This window comes from Vigna umbellata, chromosome 5, assembly GCF_029865625.1.
Source record: "Vigna umbellata cultivar VRB3 chromosome 5, Vumbellata_1.0, whole genome shotgun sequence".
In the NCBI taxonomy this organism is placed as follows: domain Eukaryota; kingdom Viridiplantae; phylum Streptophyta; class Magnoliopsida; order Fabales; family Fabaceae; genus Vigna; species Vigna umbellata.
Genome location: NC_142169.1, coordinates 31702867 through 31721492, shown reverse-complemented (window position 1 = coordinate 31721492; position 18626 = coordinate 31702867). Strand labels below are relative to the sequence as shown.

General features: G+C 32.0%; 1 protein-coding gene across 3 annotated transcripts; it reads left to right on the top strand.

Annotated features, from left to right (window-relative positions):
- The first annotated feature begins 9350 nt into the window (after positions 1–9350).
- Positions 9351–17383, top strand: LOC124838990 (flowering time control protein-related / FCA gamma-like protein). 3 transcript variants are annotated; one of them, XM_088114883.1, is made up of 16 exons: positions 9351–9697; positions 9802–9872; positions 10582–10660; positions 10823–10905; positions 11008–11059; positions 12406–12453; positions 12758–12805; positions 12938–13002; positions 13493–13544; positions 14246–14325; positions 14412–14476; positions 15277–15336; positions 15426–15729; positions 16656–16820; positions 16909–17037; positions 17170–17383. In XM_088114883.1, exons 1-16 carry the CDS (start codon positions 9505–9507, stop codon positions 17218–17220), a joined length of 1545 nt encoding a protein of 514 aa, XP_087971009.1. In that variant the 5' UTR covers positions 9351–9504; the 3' UTR covers positions 17221–17383. The 3 variants fall into 3 exon arrangements, with proteins under 3 accessions (XP_087971009.1, XP_087971010.1, XP_047170682.2); XM_088114884.1 differs by lacking the exon at positions 12406–12453; XM_047314726.2 differs by lacking the exon at positions 12758–12805.
- Positions 17384–18626: the final 1243 nt, after the last annotated feature.

Here is an 18626-nt window from a genome sequence, read left to right as displayed (position 1 = left end):
TTTATCATTTGAGAATACATCAATAATAATATTAAAAAAATAACATTTATTATATTAGTTAGATCATTAAAAATAAAATAAAAATACGTTTTTATTATCATTGTCACGTCTCATTAATTCGAGTCACCTAGCTGCTTACATCAATGCACTCACGTCACTCACTCGGTGCATTAAAAATCCACTTAGTAATCCATGCATCAAAAGCCACGTGTGGCAGTAGAAGGTTCTGAAGTCAGTATTGGGGGTACAGGTGTCGGCAGGGGAATGTTCGTCCGTTTGGACGTGGATGAAAACAAAAGTAATTTCTGGAAAACCATCCCACTTTTCCTGCACGCACTTTCTTCTTCCCAAAACTCATATTTCAACTTTCTCCTCCTTCTCTCTAGAACCTTTCTTCTTCTCTCTTCTGCAAACTTATCAATTCCTACTCCGATCAACATTCAGGCACTGTGGAAGCATTCACGGAGTTGTAAGCTACGTTTTGAACCGAACGATTTTGGATTCTGAAACGGGTAAGTTTCACGTTCTCAACTGTTAATTTTTATCAACATGCAAACCTATCTCTGGATTGCATGCACCTCATCTGAACCAATCTTGGTTTTCTGTAATTTTAGCTTGAAGAGTTTGATTGAGCGTTAAGGGTAGAAGCGATTTTTACTGGATACTGAATTTTCTGTTTGAAGAACGAACACTCGTCTTAAAGGTAAGGGAAGCTTATTAAATTTAATTCTTGAGTTATACTGTGTTGCATGACTGTTCTGTGAATTATACTGTGTTGGATTCATGTTCTGTGTATTTTACTGAGTATGATTTATGGTATCAGATCTTACTGTATGATTTTGATGATGAGATGATGCATGAAAAATATGGATTGTACTATGATATGAGTAATTTAATGTATGAAAGTTTATACTGAAAAATGTGTTTACTGTAAGTTGGATTTGAATATGTAAGTCTATGAAAATGAACGTTCGTTATCGAAACGGTCTTTGACCGTTCGGTGTTCTCGGTAAATTCTTTGAAATAGTTGGATCTTTTCATTTGGAAAGGATTCTATTTGAGGACGAACGCCCTCTTATATATAGCTTTACGTTTGAGCGTTCGGCCAAACGTAAATATCTTGAGAGTTGTGTGGGAGATTTGAGAAGCCTGAAAATATATAATCAAACACTTAGTCATATTGTTAAACATGTAACTTCACCATTATAACTTGTGAAAAATCCTATTTCAAATATATTGAATCAGTGATGGGTCTCGACCCAAAGCGTACGTCGTAAGTGGCGCTCGGTCTTATACCGAACGCTCGTCCCAAAGCATAAGTGATAAGTAGCGCTCGATCTTATACCGAACGCTCGTTCTTTCCGTAATTATCAAGGAGCTGGAATAGCGTTCGTCCTGAATTTTAATAGCGTTCGTCCATGAACTTAAATAGCGCTCGTCACTAATTTTAGTAAATTCTCGTAACGCGTTCGGTCATTCAGTGGCAGTCGTTATTCCGACTAAATTGTACTTAGTACATTTTAGTACTCGTATTTTTATCTACATTCAGTAGAATGGAATCTGAAATCATATTAAGTGCATTATTCTAAGTATAAGTTGAGTTGTTCTAGAATCAGTTCATTTAACTGATTCAAGTGGTAATAACGTTCGTCTTGAAAGATGGGTCAGCTTCATCCCTTCAGAAAGAAGTTTCTTCAGTTTCGCTTTTGACGTTCGTCCTCGTTATGAAGAGGAGTGAACGCTCGTCTTTTTATGGAAGTGGAACAAAGAATGAAAATGTTAGTAAGAGGAAGTATTAAAATGTGTGAACACGATAACAACTGAAATTATGATGATGGTTTTTGAACGAGCGTTCCAGGGAGGAACGACTCTTGAATATAAATTGAGTTTTGTAAAGTATGAACGTGGTAAACTTAGATGGTGGTTCATCCTGATATTCCGTGAGTGCTCATTCTCAAGTAGAGAGGAGTATGTCATGTGTGGGAATGGCAGGAGGTCTAGTCCATAACTGTAACTTGGACAGAACAGACTAACCTCAGGTGGCGACTGATGAGCATTCCAGTTATCCCACCTGTGTGCACGAACGCCTTAGCTACACAGGATTCATACAGTTCGGACGGTCGGTCTAGCATTAGGATTTGGATGGAATTAATGGATGAATTGAAGTATGTATTGTGACTTATTTGACGTGTATTTGATATGTTGTGAAATGTATGTTACTTGAATTAAATGCAATAAGCTTACCCTTGCGTTTTCCATTGTGTTGTCTGTATATGTATGTCCGTCTTGTCCTTGCAATGATTATCCATGTGGATGTGAGCAGAGGGAGATGCATCTCTGGAGGAAACGCTTGAAGAGGAAATCATTGCTGAAGATAATTTGGTAGATGTTGAAGTGAAGGCCGAACAGTAGAACGTTCGGTGAGATGTTAGTATAGATAGCTTAGTGGGCCATTTTAAAAACGAGCGCCCTTTTGAGATAGTTGTATAGTTGGACGTTCGGCATTTATTTTGTACACCGTTCGTCCTTGTTATTTAGTGAACGCTCGCATGTTTATGGGTATTTATGTAAGGCCGATCGGCCACTTGCGAGAATTATCTCCTTATCTGTAAGACTGTTTTATTATATTAATACATGTAAATATTTTATTATATAGTTGCTGACTGTATAATTTTGGGATGTTACAATCATCAATATAGTATTGGGGAATATTGTTCTTCAACTTTTATTCTATATATATATATATATAATTTAGGAGCATAAGTTTTTCTTTTTCGAACTTTTTACAATTTTAGTGATAATACGTCAATGTATATCTACATTTAATTGGAGAGTTCTTTTAAAATTTACAGTACTGTAAAAAAATTACATATCGTTGGAGGAATTTTCAACTTGATTAAAGTGTTAGGCAATCTGGGCTTGAATAAGAATACATAATATCATATAACAAATATATTTTGTAGGTAACCATTTTAATAATCAAAGTATATGGATTATAATAAAATGATAAATATATCACTTCTGAAAAAGTAAAGTACTATCAATAAACAAATTTAATATCACTTTTTTAAGATATGTATAGCAAACTAACACTTTAGATCAATAAAGTAATATCAATTTTATATCGAGAACTTTAATAGACTGAATTACATAAGAAATTTTCGTATACTGTCTATGTTTCCAATAAAGTCAAATTTATATGTTAATGTAAGAAAATGTCACAAATTAAAAGAAAATAAAACGTGTACGAGAGATAGAATTAAATTTGACCATCTAATTTTTTATTAAATCAACATATTGTTATTTATTTAACCTTGTTAGTACATTGTGTTCTTTGGTGTTCTAATTTTGTTCCAATCGATAAGATCGGCTCGTGATATTTTTCTAATGAAAATTCGAAGTATTTCAAGATAAATATGATGCTTAAATATTTTTTTCAAAATTAAAATTTTAAAACTTTATAAGAGTAATTGGTTTACTAAAATTTCAAATTCCATTTTAAAAAGTCAAAATAAAAACTTCTTTTATTTATGTATTTTTATACTCTTTTGCTATCTCAACTTTGTTAAGTCTTTGATTTTATCAATTTTGCAGAGACGAACACGTTCAATGTCACTTTTTAAATATAATAAAATTTATTTTAGATTGAAGTAAATTGTGGCGAATTTTGTTTTGTGATGTAAGCCAGTTTTATTTTTTAACAGATGTCAATAAGTTTTTCTTTTATAAACAATACTTTTTAACTGATATCAAACATAAATTTTATTCTTTTCCATTAACATCAATTAAAGTTATTTTAAGTTGATATAAGCTGTGGTTTTCTTTATTAATATAACTACAAAAACATTTCAGTGAAAATTTATTACATTTTTTAATTAACGTTAGTTAAAAAATTTCTTGATTTTTTTTTTGTCAATATCAACAAGAAATTTTATCAATATTAGTGAAATTTTTTTGTTAATGAAAGTAACTATTTTCGTTAATAGAATCTTTTGGTTCATATTATTGGAATCTTTTTATATAGCCGTGTTATTTTTCGAATGGTATTACTCTCTATCATGTAGCATGACAGGTTTTTGATAAATTGCAACTATATTTTTTTGGTAGTTATATTTCATGATAATTCAGTAGTCAATATTTATAAAGATTTTTTTTATTGATGTCATACTAATTGTATTTTGTTTAAAAGTTAATTAGAATTTATTTATTTTCCTAAAGCTAGTCGGATAAGGTTTTAATCAATATTAATTAATTTAGGGATTAAACCCGTTTAAAAATTGGAACAAAAAAACACTCCAAGAGATAAGCAAGATAAAATAAATATAAAATGAAAAATAATATTAAAAATATTACAATAGTTTAAAATTAAAGAGACTCAATTATTTAATATTAAAATAATTTTAATATAAATATTATTATAAATGAGTTTCATTATTTTAAAATCCAATATCTTCTAAAAATCACTAGAGTTCTCTAATTTTTTGAAAAGGGTTTTTCCTCTAATTAAAAAATCAAGACCGTATGGTTGATCATTGCCGTTAGTTCTTCAATCTAGACTAATTAGTTTCTCTTTTTGAGTAAGTTGAGTTTTCAACCATTTTTTGGTCTATTTTTATATTTGTTGCATGTGTCTTTTTAGTCTTCTGTCTCAGTATTTAATGATTAGTGGTTATAACGGTATACCTTGATCGTGTGTTTTGTTATTTCTAGGAGCAATTAGAGTTTCATGAGCTTTTGAAGTTATTTTAGGATCCTAAAGTTGTTTGGTCATTCAAAATGTGAGGGAAGCTAGTTATTTTAATTTTAATTGGTAAACAAGTTTTATTTGATGTTTGTATGATGATATGATAGTTGATTTAAAAAATTGAACTGTTTGATGAAATTTGGTATGTTGAGTTGTTTGATGAAGTTTGGCTATGTTAAGTTGAACTGGGGATGTTATATTTGTTAAATTGCTTGGTTACTTTGTTGTTGAACCCTGGTTTGATAATACGCCAAAAGAATAATGAGTTTTTGGTCTAAAATTAAGGTTTTTACATGTGAAATTTTAGAAGGGTGGTTATTGAAGTAAGTTTGATGTTTAGGTCTCTTATTGAGTCACATGTGACTAATTTAGTTACTTATTTCACTAAAAATGTGGGTTGTACTGTGTACATTTTGAGTTATAAGTTTGAGTTTATGGTTTGATCTAAGGCACCTTGTTCATGGCCGAATAAGCAAATTGGCATTCAATTATAGTCTTAAACATGTTTTTGAATAAATCATAGAGTCAATGATACCGATATTTATATTGACAATCAATGATACCGATATTTATATTTGAGTAAATTCTAAACATTTGGATAGGTCTAGAGTGCAACCAAATAAAAAAATCACAACTGGTGTAAAAATTGTCTAAAATAATCGATTATATTATTTGATAATTGTTTATTTTAGTAAGAATTTCATCTTTGCCTAAAAATATCTATGGAATAATAGATTATCAGGTGAGATAATCAATTATTTTAAAAGAAGTTAATCCGAATGGCATGGGGCGCGAGACTTGACATTGGGCATTTGTAGTTTCAACTTTTTTTTCATGTTTTCTATGGTTGTGTGAATTATGTTTTGTTTGTTTTGAGTTAAGTATGATTAATTTGATATTTATTGAGGCTTATTGAATGGTGTATAATGTGAGTATGAATGATATGAGATGTGAGAAGAACCTCCGCGACAGGTTATTTAATAGATAAATTTGTGGTATATGCTTTATAATGAGATTTCTAAAAGGAGGTTCATATGAGTTATATAATTTTTCAATGTTGAACTATTATGTGATGTATTAAGTTGTTTGTGAAGTTTTCTTGTGAACACTAGTTTCATCATGTTGTCTATTTTTTTATTATTGGTTCGTTGTTTGTTTCTTTTGCAATAATCACTTATTTGTTACTATTGTGATTGGTGGGAGTAGACGAGGGTAAGGATGCTAAAAAAATTTGCGCCTGCGAATAAAATTCGCCACGAGTAGTTATTACCGCGGATATTTATTACTCGCAAATAATGGATAACACGTATTTTAATATCCGCTTCTAAACGGGTTGGGTGCGAATATTATACTATCCAACCCACTGGTACCCGTTATCCGCAAAAAAAAAAAAATTTAATTTATAATTTTAAAATTAACTTTTTTTTATTACTCTTAAAAATATGGAAAGCTTCTCAATTAAAAATTATGAAATCCTAATTAAAAATCTCAACTGCCCAATTGTTGGTTTCTCTCACAAACTCTATTAACAATTTATTCTCTAATCTTTACTCTTTTACATTTTTCACAAGCAAACCGAGAAGCTTCAAGTTTATTCTTTACCTCTGTTCATGTAATTGGGATTTTTCCTAACCTTGTAATATGTTTGGAGTTTCTTGTCTTTTTTTTGATTGAGATTTTTTGGGATTCTTGGTTTTGACAGTGTTTTGGGGTTTTCTCTACATTTCTCATATTGAAATTCTCTGCTTGCAATTTTGTTATTACGAATTGAGGTTAGATTAAATTTAATTAAAAAGACTAAATTTTACTTTATATTATACTATCTATATTTTTTGTAGTTTTATTTAAATTTTATTTTGAAAGTGTATAAAATATATTTTTAAATTTTTTGTAATATCCGTATGTATCCGCGAGTTTTAAAATATCCACGAGTATTTTTAAACGATACTCATATGCATAGCGAGCGAATTGCGGGTTAGATTGACTAGAAATAAGTATTGAAGTAGTGCTGGTAGAAGACAAAGAACATCTTCTTGATTGTCTAATGGTTAAGTTGAGTTTTTATAGATATAATTCTTATTATGGTTGTTTTATTTTACATGACTGTATTAATATTATATTTATAAGAAGTGACAAAACTTTATTTTGTTTTATCAATTTTATAAAATATTATTTTATCACTAGGTGTTAAAATTTAGAATTTCAATAAAAACATTTTCTTGATAATGATTAAAATACTTGTTTTAAATGATAAAAATAAACTAATAAATTTAAATTGTGTCACATTTTTGTTAAAATATTTTCGAGAGTTAAACTCAATATATTTAGATTTTTTAAAATGTTTAAATTTGCTGTCAAACTACAATTCATAATAAATCTCGTTGCAATTTTATTCTCTATCATCATAAACATCAATATAAATTCAATATACGTGTGAGTGGAAGTAATTATTAAATATGTCGAAAAACTCTATTAACATTATATTTGTTTCAACATATTTTCTGTTTGTGTGGATAAAAATGTACATATTACTTTTATTTGTTTCAACCTGTTTGCAGTAGTTACGGTTGGAAATGCGAGACTATGCTCGAAGGGTTTTCTTTCCCTTCTGAAGAGAATTACAAATATTGTTATCTGTATTTACTATGTTTAGGATTTATTTTTTATTTTTTTTAAACATATAAGTATATGTAAATATTATTTTATAAATTAATGTTATAAAATTGAATTAAATTTAGAATCTATTTCTTAATATAATATTAAAAATTAGAATATATTTTTGTAATATTTCTTAACTATTTAGCGTATTATATTATCCGTTATCTAAATATTTGCTATTTATCATATCACCTATTGATATATATTTTCACATAATATATATATATATATATATATATATATGTCAATGAGATTTGTTAAAAAATATTGGTACGAAAGTTATTTATGTTATCGTGAGAAGTCATTTTGATTTTTTTTTCTTTTAATCTAGTATAAAAATATACGAACTAAATGTAACATTAATGGCTACCAAATATCACTTATTACAAATTAATATGAAATTAAGATATAATCTTGGAGTGGAAGTGGTTGATATGACCTTGAGGAGTTATTTTTTTTTTTATAACAGTAGTGTTTTTAGGAATTTATTTTAAATAAGTTTAATGTCTCTCTTTATTTTTGTTCAGAATTTGAAATAGGTCCCTTTATTTTTTGGCGTCTCAATTGGGTCCTTATTTTTGTTAATTTGATGTAAATAAATCCTTTCCGTCAATTTCATCGAACGGCGTTAATGAATGTGTGACGTGGCCTTCCTCGTCTCTATTTTGTTAGAATTGTGAATCCTGGAATAAATTGATTTGTTTCATCACCTTATTTATCTTCAGTTTGTTACAATTATTATCCGTTTCATGCTCTAAGCATACTAGTAATTTGAAATTATAACAAATGTCATTTCATACCCCCTGTAACCAATCCCACGCCCCATCCCATTTTTATTATTTGAAATCTATTTTCTACTCCAAATTTGCACTAATTGTTACTGTAATCCCTGTTTCAAAGCAACAGCGGTACTCTTGGTGGGTAATTAGGATGCCAGTTGATAAGAGATATTGTCCCTACCTGTATTTTAAGGGCCTGCCCTATAATGTACTGGTGAGGAATGGTCCACTGTGATGATTAAGCTGGTTCTCCTTGTGTTCCACCTTCCCCATAAAAAGAGATGGTTTTATTTATTCAGCTATCTTCTGGCATTTTTGTCATGCATATTTTTAGCAGAAACTGTGATGTTATATTATTATATTATAAACATTAAACCTTTTAAATAAGGAACGTGCCTTATTATATTATTATATTATCTAACATTTCGAAGTACAAGTGTTGACCTTTTCTACATAAAGTCGTACAGTTCCTAATATATTTCATCGGTTTGCAAAATGAACTTTTCGAACATAAACCCATACAAAAATGTTTTCCAATAATATAAACTTTCACCTTAGATGTTAAATTTATTTGTCATGTACAACAAACTTAGATTCAAAAACACACTACATAATACATGCTATTTTTTTCATGGACGTGGTCTATAAAATATTGACAAATAAGAATTAATCCACAACTGTGCACGTGATATTTGCTAAGCAAAATTATTTTAATATCATGAACATTATCCTGAAATAACAGGATCGATCTCCCATATTTTTAGATATACAACTACAATACCAAAAAATTTAATTAGATAATATATGATAATTGATATTTAGTTTTTTTAGATATAACTATATATATAAATTTACTTATTTCAGGGTTTAAGGTCAATTAGATTCTGCTTTGTGATATCTTAATCGCAGACAAGGTATGAAAAAAAAAGGACAATTATTATAATTATTATTATTAATATTGATATTATTTAGTTGATATTGAAACTTGAGGTTAATTTAGATCTGCTCCTTCAAATTTCTAAGAAAATTAGTTTCTTAAACATAGCAAAACATATTTAGTTACCAATAACTACAAATTCAAGTTAATAGTTTTAAAGTTTCAAATAAAAACAAAATGGGGTTCATCCTGAACAAAAAAAAGTAATTTATCTCTATTAAAAAAAATGCTAAACCCTGGTGACTGATTATCTGAGAATTGCTTGGAAAGCAGAGCAAAGCACATCACGTTGAGCAGAAGAAGAGAAAGCAAAGGAAAAGGCCCTGCTACTTCTTCACTCTGGAGTTAACCCGTCTCTAGGGCACACGTCAGCGGTGCGTGCGGAGATGGAGATTCCAAAGGAGCAGATGGAGCAGAGGCTCAATTTCAACGGAGACCCTTCAAACCCTCATTCTCACGACAATGGCAACGGCTTCAACCACTTCCTACCCCTCGATTCAGGATACGCTCTTAACCATTCCGTTCCTCGCCCTCTCCGCAAACGCCCCTGGCACCACTCCAACCAAGGAACTTCTCCAGGTACTGCAATTTTCTCACAACTCCTTTATTTGCACGCGGAATAACGTTTCTCTATTGTTTTATTACGCTTTAGCTTCCTCAGCTTTGTGATTTCGTTCTCGCAGATCAAGTGGACAGTGCGAATAATGTGAAAGTTTATGTTGCTCCTGTTCCGAGAACTGCCACGGAGGCGGAGGTAGGTCTATTTCCTGTGAAATGTGAACCGCTAACATTTTCACACTGGTGTTGTGTTTGAATTTGTGGATATAATAGAGGAGTGTGCATATCGTACATAAGTAGTCAATTCACACTATATAGTAATGGAAATGATAATTTTATCCCCGTCTCTATTTTGTTAGAATTGTGAATCCTGGAATAAATTGATTTGTTTCATCACCTTATTTATCTTCAGTTTGTTACAATTATTATCCGTTTCATGCTCTAAGCATACTAGTAATTTGAAATTATAACAAATGTCATTTCATACCCCCTGTAACCAATCCCACGCCCCATCCCATTTTTATTATTTGAAATCTATTTTCTACTCCAAATTTGCACTAATTGTTACTGTAATCCCTGTTTCAAAGCAACAGCGGTACTCTTGGTGGGTAATTAGGATGCCAGTTGATAAGAGATATTGTCCCTACCTGTATTTTAAGGGCCTGCCCTATAATGTACTGGTGAGGAATGGTCCACTGTGATGTTTAAGCTGGTTCTCCTTGTGTTCCACCTTCCCCATAAAAAGAGATGGTTTTATTTATTCAGCTATCTTCTGGCATTTTTGTCATGCATATTTTTAGCAGAAACTGTGATGTTATATTTGTTTAATATTCTTTCTTTTTCTTTTCGTTTTTATTATATCTATTACTCTTCTATCTCTTCTCATTTTTGTGATTCCATTTCAGATCCGTCCTGTATTTGAAGAACATGGAACTATTATTGAGGTTGTTCTTTTAAAAGACAAGAGAACAGGTGTACGGCAAGGTATCTGTAGTAACTATTGTTTGTATCATCTACTGTTTGTGCGTTTTGGCTTTCCAATGACTGTGTGGAGCATTAATTTGATTCTTGCATTCGTGTATATAATATGTTCTATATTATATCTACAAGTATTAACACTAGTCCAAATTTGTTAAACTTATGCAGGAAGTTGTTTTGTGAAATATGCAACATTTGATGGAGCTGACAGGGCTATCAAGGCTTTAAACAATCAATATACATTTGTTGGGGTAAGAACAACAACCTATGATGGTTGGGTTAAACCTCTTCTTTACTATTCATTTCATTAATCTAAACTTGTCTTTATTATTTGACATATTTACATTTCCTAGGAATCATATCCTGTTGTTGTCAAATTTGCTGATCGAGAACTTGAACGTCTTGGTAATTTTTTTAAAATTCTTATGTTATTTTGAACCTGTTTATTAAGTTCTGTACTGCTATGCCTTAGTCAGGTTCCTTAGCTGATTATGAATGTAACTGTTTGCATACGCTAAATCCCTAATTAAATTTTTGAAAATTTGAAAATTAGTAATTAGAACAGTTTGACAGTTTATTATGGATTCTCTATGTACGTCATGATATAGTAGTCAACTCTCGGTCTTGAAAAGATCATTAAAATCAAGATAAAGTTATTGAAATTAAAGCAGCTCAATTTTTTTCTGACTTTTTGCACTTGGCATTATAGCTTTTCCTTACTGACCAATAAAACGTGATATTAAGCTGCTCTATTTATAGCTGCCTGCCTATACATGCTGGATGATGCGGAAGTGAGTGTTGTTTTCTTTGTTTTGCCTGCCTCTTCCTTTAAAGGAGTAAGTTTGAAAGGACAAATTTTGAGTACTAGAAAGTGTAGTATTCTTATTCCCGAACTTGCACACTATGTTTCGGATTGGGTAATATAGGACAAGGATGAGAAACGAGAGAGATTGTGTAGCTTTAACTTGTTTGAATAGAGGAGAAACAGGAAGTAAAAGGTACTAATTTCTATGGACCCCACCGTTTAAGAAATCTTTCTAGTTATTAGAATGTTACTATTCAATATTTAAATCTTACAATTCAATGTGTTTTGACTATCTATTTTGTATCACAAAATGAATCTTAAATGACTTTGTATCCTATGATACATAAATAAATTATGTAATTTCGTATCAATTCTACAATTCATATACTATGCGGTGGTGTCACCTTCTTTGAACTTCTCCCAAATTTCTCCTGACATGTTTAGGGGAAATTTTTGGAAAAATATAGAACTTTTGTGGGAAATTTGAATTATATACTATGTGTAGGGAAGTTTTTGCAGCTTTTCAAAATAGAGGGAAGTTTTGAGAACTAATGACAAAATTCAAGGAAGTCAGGAACAATGTACTCTACCTCTTCCAATCATATCTTCAGTTTAAGAAGAAAAACTCTTTGCTAGGGTTATTTTTTGAGAGAATCAACTTTGTTGTCATTTTTTATATTTATGGTGTTAGCAGCTTTAAAGACGAGGTTTAAATAGTGTGCAGAAGTTTATTTGGATGGTTGAGATAAGCCCTTATTAGTATGCAATTTTTAGTTTTAAATTTAATATTTCTAAGAGTTCATTCTATTATCTTCATATTTGAAGTTTGGTTGATGAGAACTTGGCACGGAACATGGTTTACTTTCTCCAGCAAGTAATGAGCAGTTTAAAGAATTACACTCTTTTGTGTTAAGTTTATGCGAATCTTTTTCTTTTCTTTTTCTAGGGGTTCGAGGGTTTTGCCGTAACATGGAAAAGAAAGATCCTTTAGAAGGCAAGCTTTTTAGAGAATCAACTATGTTTTCATTTTTTTACATTTATGGTGTTAGCAGCTTTAAAGACGAGGTTTGAATAGTGTGCAGAAGTTTATTTAGATGGTTGGGATAAACCCTTCTTATTAGTATGTAATTTTTAGTTTTAAATTTAATATTTCTAAGAGTTGTGTTCATATTTTAAGTTTGGTTGATGAGAACATGGCATGGAACATGGTTTACTTTCTCCAGCAAGTAATGAGTTGTTTAAAGAATTACACTCTTTTGTGATTAGTTTATGTGAACCTTGTTATTTTCTTTTTCTAGGGGTTCGAGGGTTTTGCCGTAACATGGAAAAGAAAGATCCTTTAGAAGGCAAGCTTCTCAGCTTTTTTCTAGGATAGTCGTGTCCTACTACTTTAATATATTACTGTCTAATCTAATATTTTATTGTTTAGTGCTCAACTGACTACTTTCTGTTGTATTCTTGTTGTTTCTGTTTTTCAGTAGTGGCAGATAAAGTTTTTGTTAGTTGCTTCAACAAAGAGGCTTCAAAAAAGGAAATTGAAGAAGTATGTTTCACCATTCACATTCTTTTCACCCACATCTATATTTTAGCATCTCCTGAAAATGACGTTTTACATTTTTTCATGGCAATGATTGTATCCATGGATTTGTAAGGATAAGCTAATTGTAGTTTGTTTGTAGAAATGTATCTAAATCCACTACCTAGGTTGAGTGGATGAAAATATTGCCCTAGTGGCTCCTATTAAATTTGAACAGATTTAGATATAGATACAAAAATAATATTGGTTATCATGTGGACACTTCACATGATGCTGGTATGTGGCAAATGGCTAGCAAAAACCGTTAGTTACCAACCGGTTCATTATGTAACTGTTTGCACCCTAATTTAGTTTAAATGTGTTGGTATGCTAATTTTTATTTATTTATTATGGTAGCTGCATTTTTCTATGCTATGGTATTTGGAATATCCTTTATAATCTGCAGGTTATTATATTCATGTTATGTTTCTGAGTTTTGTATACTTACTATGTGCAGATATTTTCCCCTTATGGACATGTAGAAGATATCTTCATTGCAACCAGTCGTGGTTGGTCCTTGCTCTTATCATGGAGTGTATTTCATACAATATATTTTCAGGAATGTCATGTATTTGATTCTGTCTTTTATTTCTTACCCAAGAAAAGAAGTTGCAGACGACCTAGAACAAAAACTAGGAGAGTGAGAGATAGTGGGTGAAATTGAACTCTTCATATCTTTGTCAGACCTCATTGAACCGTGTTTTTCTTCAAGAAGCGTACAATGCAAATCTTAAATGTTAGGTGATCCAAAGCTAATTGCTTCGTAAGAGAAAATTAGTTAGAGAGAAGAATATCAAAATGTAAATAATAAGAGGGAAAGAAAAGAGCAAGCCTTGGGTTCTGGAGTGGAATTTGCACGGGGTGAGGGGGTAGAGTCCAGGTGTCTCAACCATCTGAAGACTGGGGATGTGAAGAAAAATATTGTATCTTTATTGATCTGTTTTGTATCTCCTTGATACTGAGAAGAGACTATCTGTTGCCATAAATATTTTTTATTCATATTTCCAGACCAATTCTATCTTAAAATTACTCAATATTTGGATACTATACATAAAGAGAGGACCATGCTCAATCCCCGATGGACTATTTGGACTTTTAGCTATGATTGCTTTTAGCACATAGTCTTGTATTCGATTTTTGTCATCAATTTATTATCATGATTGCCATTTTCACCTAACTTATCGTGTGGATGCATTTCTCAATTTTCTAGGATATGCTTTTGTCAAATTTTCTAACCGAGAAATGGCATTAGCTGCAATCAAAGGACTGAATAGAACCTTCACGATGAGAGTAAAGCTAATTTATTTATTTAATTCATACATGTTACTCTGTGCAGTTTCAATTTTTAACTAAAGTCTTATTTTTTAATCACCTAGGGTTGTGATCATCCATTAATTGTTCGTTTTGCGGATCCTAAGAGACCTAGAACAGGAGAGCCCAGGTTTTACTTTTTCATCCATCTATCTCTTATATAAATATGTTTATTACACCTTTTATTATTAATAAATTAATAATACATCACAAGTTAGCAAGTAGATTTACATGTTGCAATCTTTGATTTTTATTTATATTTTTATCTAGAGGGAATGGGACTTTTCAGTTCAGCAAATTTATTTTCTTGGCTAAATGGCAACGAGTCTTTACTTAGTATATGAAAATAAACTGTTTAAGGGTGCATATTTTCTAGTGTGAGCCAGGCTAGATTAGATTGGTAAAGTGGACAAGGTGGACTGTAAACTAGTTCACATCTTAGAACAAGTCAATAGCAATCTGAACTGGCTGGTTTCTCCTAAACTGGTCTAGTTGAAACATGTTTGATAGTTTAATCGATTCTTAACTAGTTTGAATCTGATCTCGTTGGTTTTTTTGGTTACTTCTACCTAGAATCCCATAATACATAGCACGTGAGATTCAAATTGCAAACCAAGATTCTAACACACTGTTCTTATGTCAAAACCATACCAGACATGCTATACTTGAATCAGGGTATGTTTAATGCAAGATTCTTGGGTGGTGCTTAAAATTTTAATCAACACTCTCTAAGTGGTGTTAAACTGTTATGCTTTTAATATATTAGTCATATTTATGAAAAAAAGTCCTGTTATAAAAAGGAATTTGAACTCTATTGTTGTTTAACCGAACTCAAATCATACAACTATGTATTGGTTTCCCTTTGTTGTTCAACCAGGAGATAAGTTTAGGAATTGTATTTATGTTCTATTACTATGTATACTTCTTCAGGAGCAACTCTGTATCTGTGAATGCAAATTTTGGACCCTGTTCTCAGGAACCAGCAGTATGGTTTGTTTCGCTTCATTTGCCCCTTCTTCTATATTAATTACGAAACACATGACTTGCTAAATAAATTGCAAATTATTGTCTTTTCACAGGCCACTACCAAATTTTGGTGATCCCAATTGTGGAGGAAGTATGTTGCCTATTGCCCCACATCATTCCTCAATGGCACACCCACAAGTTAATACTCATATGCAAAACTGGGAACCTGGTGCTACTGTGGTACAACATCCATTTCCCCCACAACAATTGCATTCACAGTTGGGTTCAATGCCTTTCGGGTCAATTCAAGCTCCAAAATTGCCTTCTCAGACTCAGCCATTTATTACTGAGGCGCAGAGACAATCACATCCAGCAGATTCATTAGTTCAAAATATAGAGCAGCACCTTAGTTCACAGGTTAGTTACTAACAGGTAATAATATGCATTGATCATTATAAGTCTCTCTTTTATGGAAATTTTGGTCGAGATTTAAGTAAATTTCTGTTATTAAAGAGGTGAATTGGTTTAGCTGAATTGATATTATTATCTATTGTACTCATAGGTATATGTCTGTGCTTAACCTTTACTGCCTTTTAATCTTCAAATTATATTTTTAGTTCTCCCAGAAACATATGCAATCTTTGCTGTTACAAATTCAATGACAAACTCATGAATTTCTTGGGTGCTTCGCTGTCTCCTTTGTGAAGCATTTAAATTGTTGTGTCTTTCAGTTAAATTATGCATTGTTATAATTGAGGATGATTTTAGTCTTGTAAAAAGGTGTAGAGAGAAACTAAGAATATAAGAGAAAATTGTTCAGAGGGATCTCATGGTCAATACTATCTTTGAAAATTTGCTCTGTAATTGAACCCCATTACGTCGAGCAATCCCTGTTACCAACCTCGCCTGGGAAGATAAGTCTTTGAAATTAGATTTAATTCAAACTCAATCTCACAGAATCAGTTAATAAGGTGAGGGTTGCACTCACCTATATACTATAATTTGACTAATATCTTTAATATGTTAGATCTCTGATACACCTCTTCATGCTGGGGACTTAGTGAGTGACATGATTGGTCCAACAAACCTTGTCAGGGTATACTTGGGATCTCCAACTGTAAGCATTATGCTATTTATTTAATAGAGGAATGGTATTAGAAGATTCCAGTTTATTTGATATAAGTAATGGCAAAATACTGAAGAGGCCATTCATTTTTTTATGCACCTCTGACAATAAATATATTGGAAATGTTTAAATGGATTATTTAATGCGACAAATTACTGTTGAAGAACCTTTATTGGAAGAAGACTGCAATACTTTTCTCACTTTATTGTTCTCCCAGCTGGCTAGTCAGACTGGAAGCAACCCTAGTACAGCTGCTGGCAATAGCCCACCTGATATGCCTTCAAGTCCCCAAGATGAAGATTTTCCAGAGTGTGACTGGAGTGAACACTACTGCCCCGATGGTGTTAAGTACTACTACAACTGTGTCACTTGTGAAAGCAGAGTAATGTTTCAACTGTTTATCTTTTGTTCATACAATCTGTTTTTTGGATTTCTGTTACTTTGGTGTGTGATGGTTACTCTTGGAGCAGTGGGAGAAGCCTGAAGAGTATGCCTTGTACGAGAAAGAATCTCAGAAGCAGCCGGAGCTGGAGAATAATTGCTGCAGTCTTTCACAATTGTCGTCATGTTCCTCCCAACAAGTTGCTGAAAAACACCAGGTGCATTCTCATATGTATTTTTCCTATAACAAGTTCAGCAAAAATAAATAAAATAAAAACCTGATCAACAAACATGTTATATTTCAAGCCCTAATTGTTTGAAAAGTAATCTAACATTCTGTAGTTTTGCAGGAAACAAATCATGACCGCAGACAGTCAAATACAAGTCCTGTTGTTGCGTAGATGTGATGTTAATGTTTTTAGGCAACTGAAAGCACATGTTGTTCACAATTACTGTATAATGACCTTCAAATTCCTAGAAAACAAGCCTAACGTTTTATCAGGAGGTTGTACGTATTCTTATTGCCTCATTTATTTATTTCAATGGCTATTGGTAGTCTGTAAATTGGAAATATGCTAGTTTCCTAACTGCTCAGTCGCGTCTTAAAGGGATAAAATCATGGTAAGTAATTCTCGGTATATATCTAGATTATAAAAATGTCTTTGATTTTTTTGAGAGGCAAAGTAGGTTGAGCTTTTAACTCATGGGAGCCAGGAAAATCTCATGACTCAAACTTACTACCAGAACGAGACATAGTTTGAAATGTTAATGATACCCCGTCAGACTTGGGTTTGCGGAGTTTTATGCCCCTATATTGCTTGTTAGTGAGAAGAACGGGAGATCGATTAAAAGCCTAGCAGGGAGCTTGATAAGAAATGTGCCTCCACTGCCACTGTATGGTCTGCAAAATTCAGAACGGGTACCCACATATAGTTTACGTGTAAGTTTTCAACGCGTACTAATAATTATTGTTGATATTGGAATTGAACATGAATATGATGGCCTTTTCTGCTGCAGTGGTGCCATGTGCTAAATGGTGTACCCAAATGCCCGTCTCATTCACTTCGTGTTACCTTTCATCGTTGTCCTGGATTCTGTTGACTGTAGAGGTTCCTGTGGAGTACTCAGAAACAATGACATATAAGTCAAATGGATAACTTTTGAAATTGTATTTTTATCGAAGTTTGATAATGGTTCGCAAAGCCGGCAGGATCGTTTTCCAGTCATTTATTTGTCTGGGAGTAAAGTAATAGAAGATAGGTAAATTAAAAGACAAGAAGTGGCTGAGCAATTCAATGTGGGTTGGTAATTATTCCCTGTTCTTTCTGAATTGAAGAGTTCTAATTCGATGCAATGTATTTGCCACTTAATGGAGAGGGAGCGTATAATGGGAAGGAATAGCGGGCCCCCAGTGGCTCTTTGATGGTGGCGTATCATATGCATCCTCTTAGTGCGCGTTGGTCTATGCCTATATTAACTTACAATTATTCTCTTAGACGAGAGCCTCACCTGCTCTATATAACCAAACTTATGAAAGAGTACGACACCACCTATTATGGTGCTTTCACAGATTAAGCTAAAACTAGTCATTATGAAAATCTATTCCATCGTCCATACCAGATCACGCTTTAAATGTAATCCTTGTTCCAGTTTTCTTTTCTTCACTTCTCGTGCTTTTAAGTTCCACATCTCCAGTGAATCAATTCCATGGATGGATTTACATGACAAGCAACACTTAATGAGGTTAAATCACTTCCTATTTATTACCTCGTTACAATATTGGGTCAGATCTTTCACCAATGTATCC

What these genes read in the sequence shown, in the direction of transcription:
- LOC124838990 (XM_088114883.1), top strand. Translation starts at nt 9,505, where the DNA reads ATGGAGATTCCAAAGGAGCAGATGGAGCAGAGGCTCAATTTCAACGGA. An exon ending in GAACTGCCACGGAGGCGGAG is followed by an intron (nt 9,873 to 10,581) that starts GTAGGTCTATTT and finishes ATTCCATTTCAG; the next exon opens with ATCCGTCCTGTATTTGAAGA. An exon ending in AAAGAAAGATCCTTTAGAAG is followed by an intron (nt 12,806 to 12,937) that starts GCAAGCTTCTCA and finishes TCTGTTTTTCAG; the next exon opens with TAGTGGCAGATAAAGTTTTT.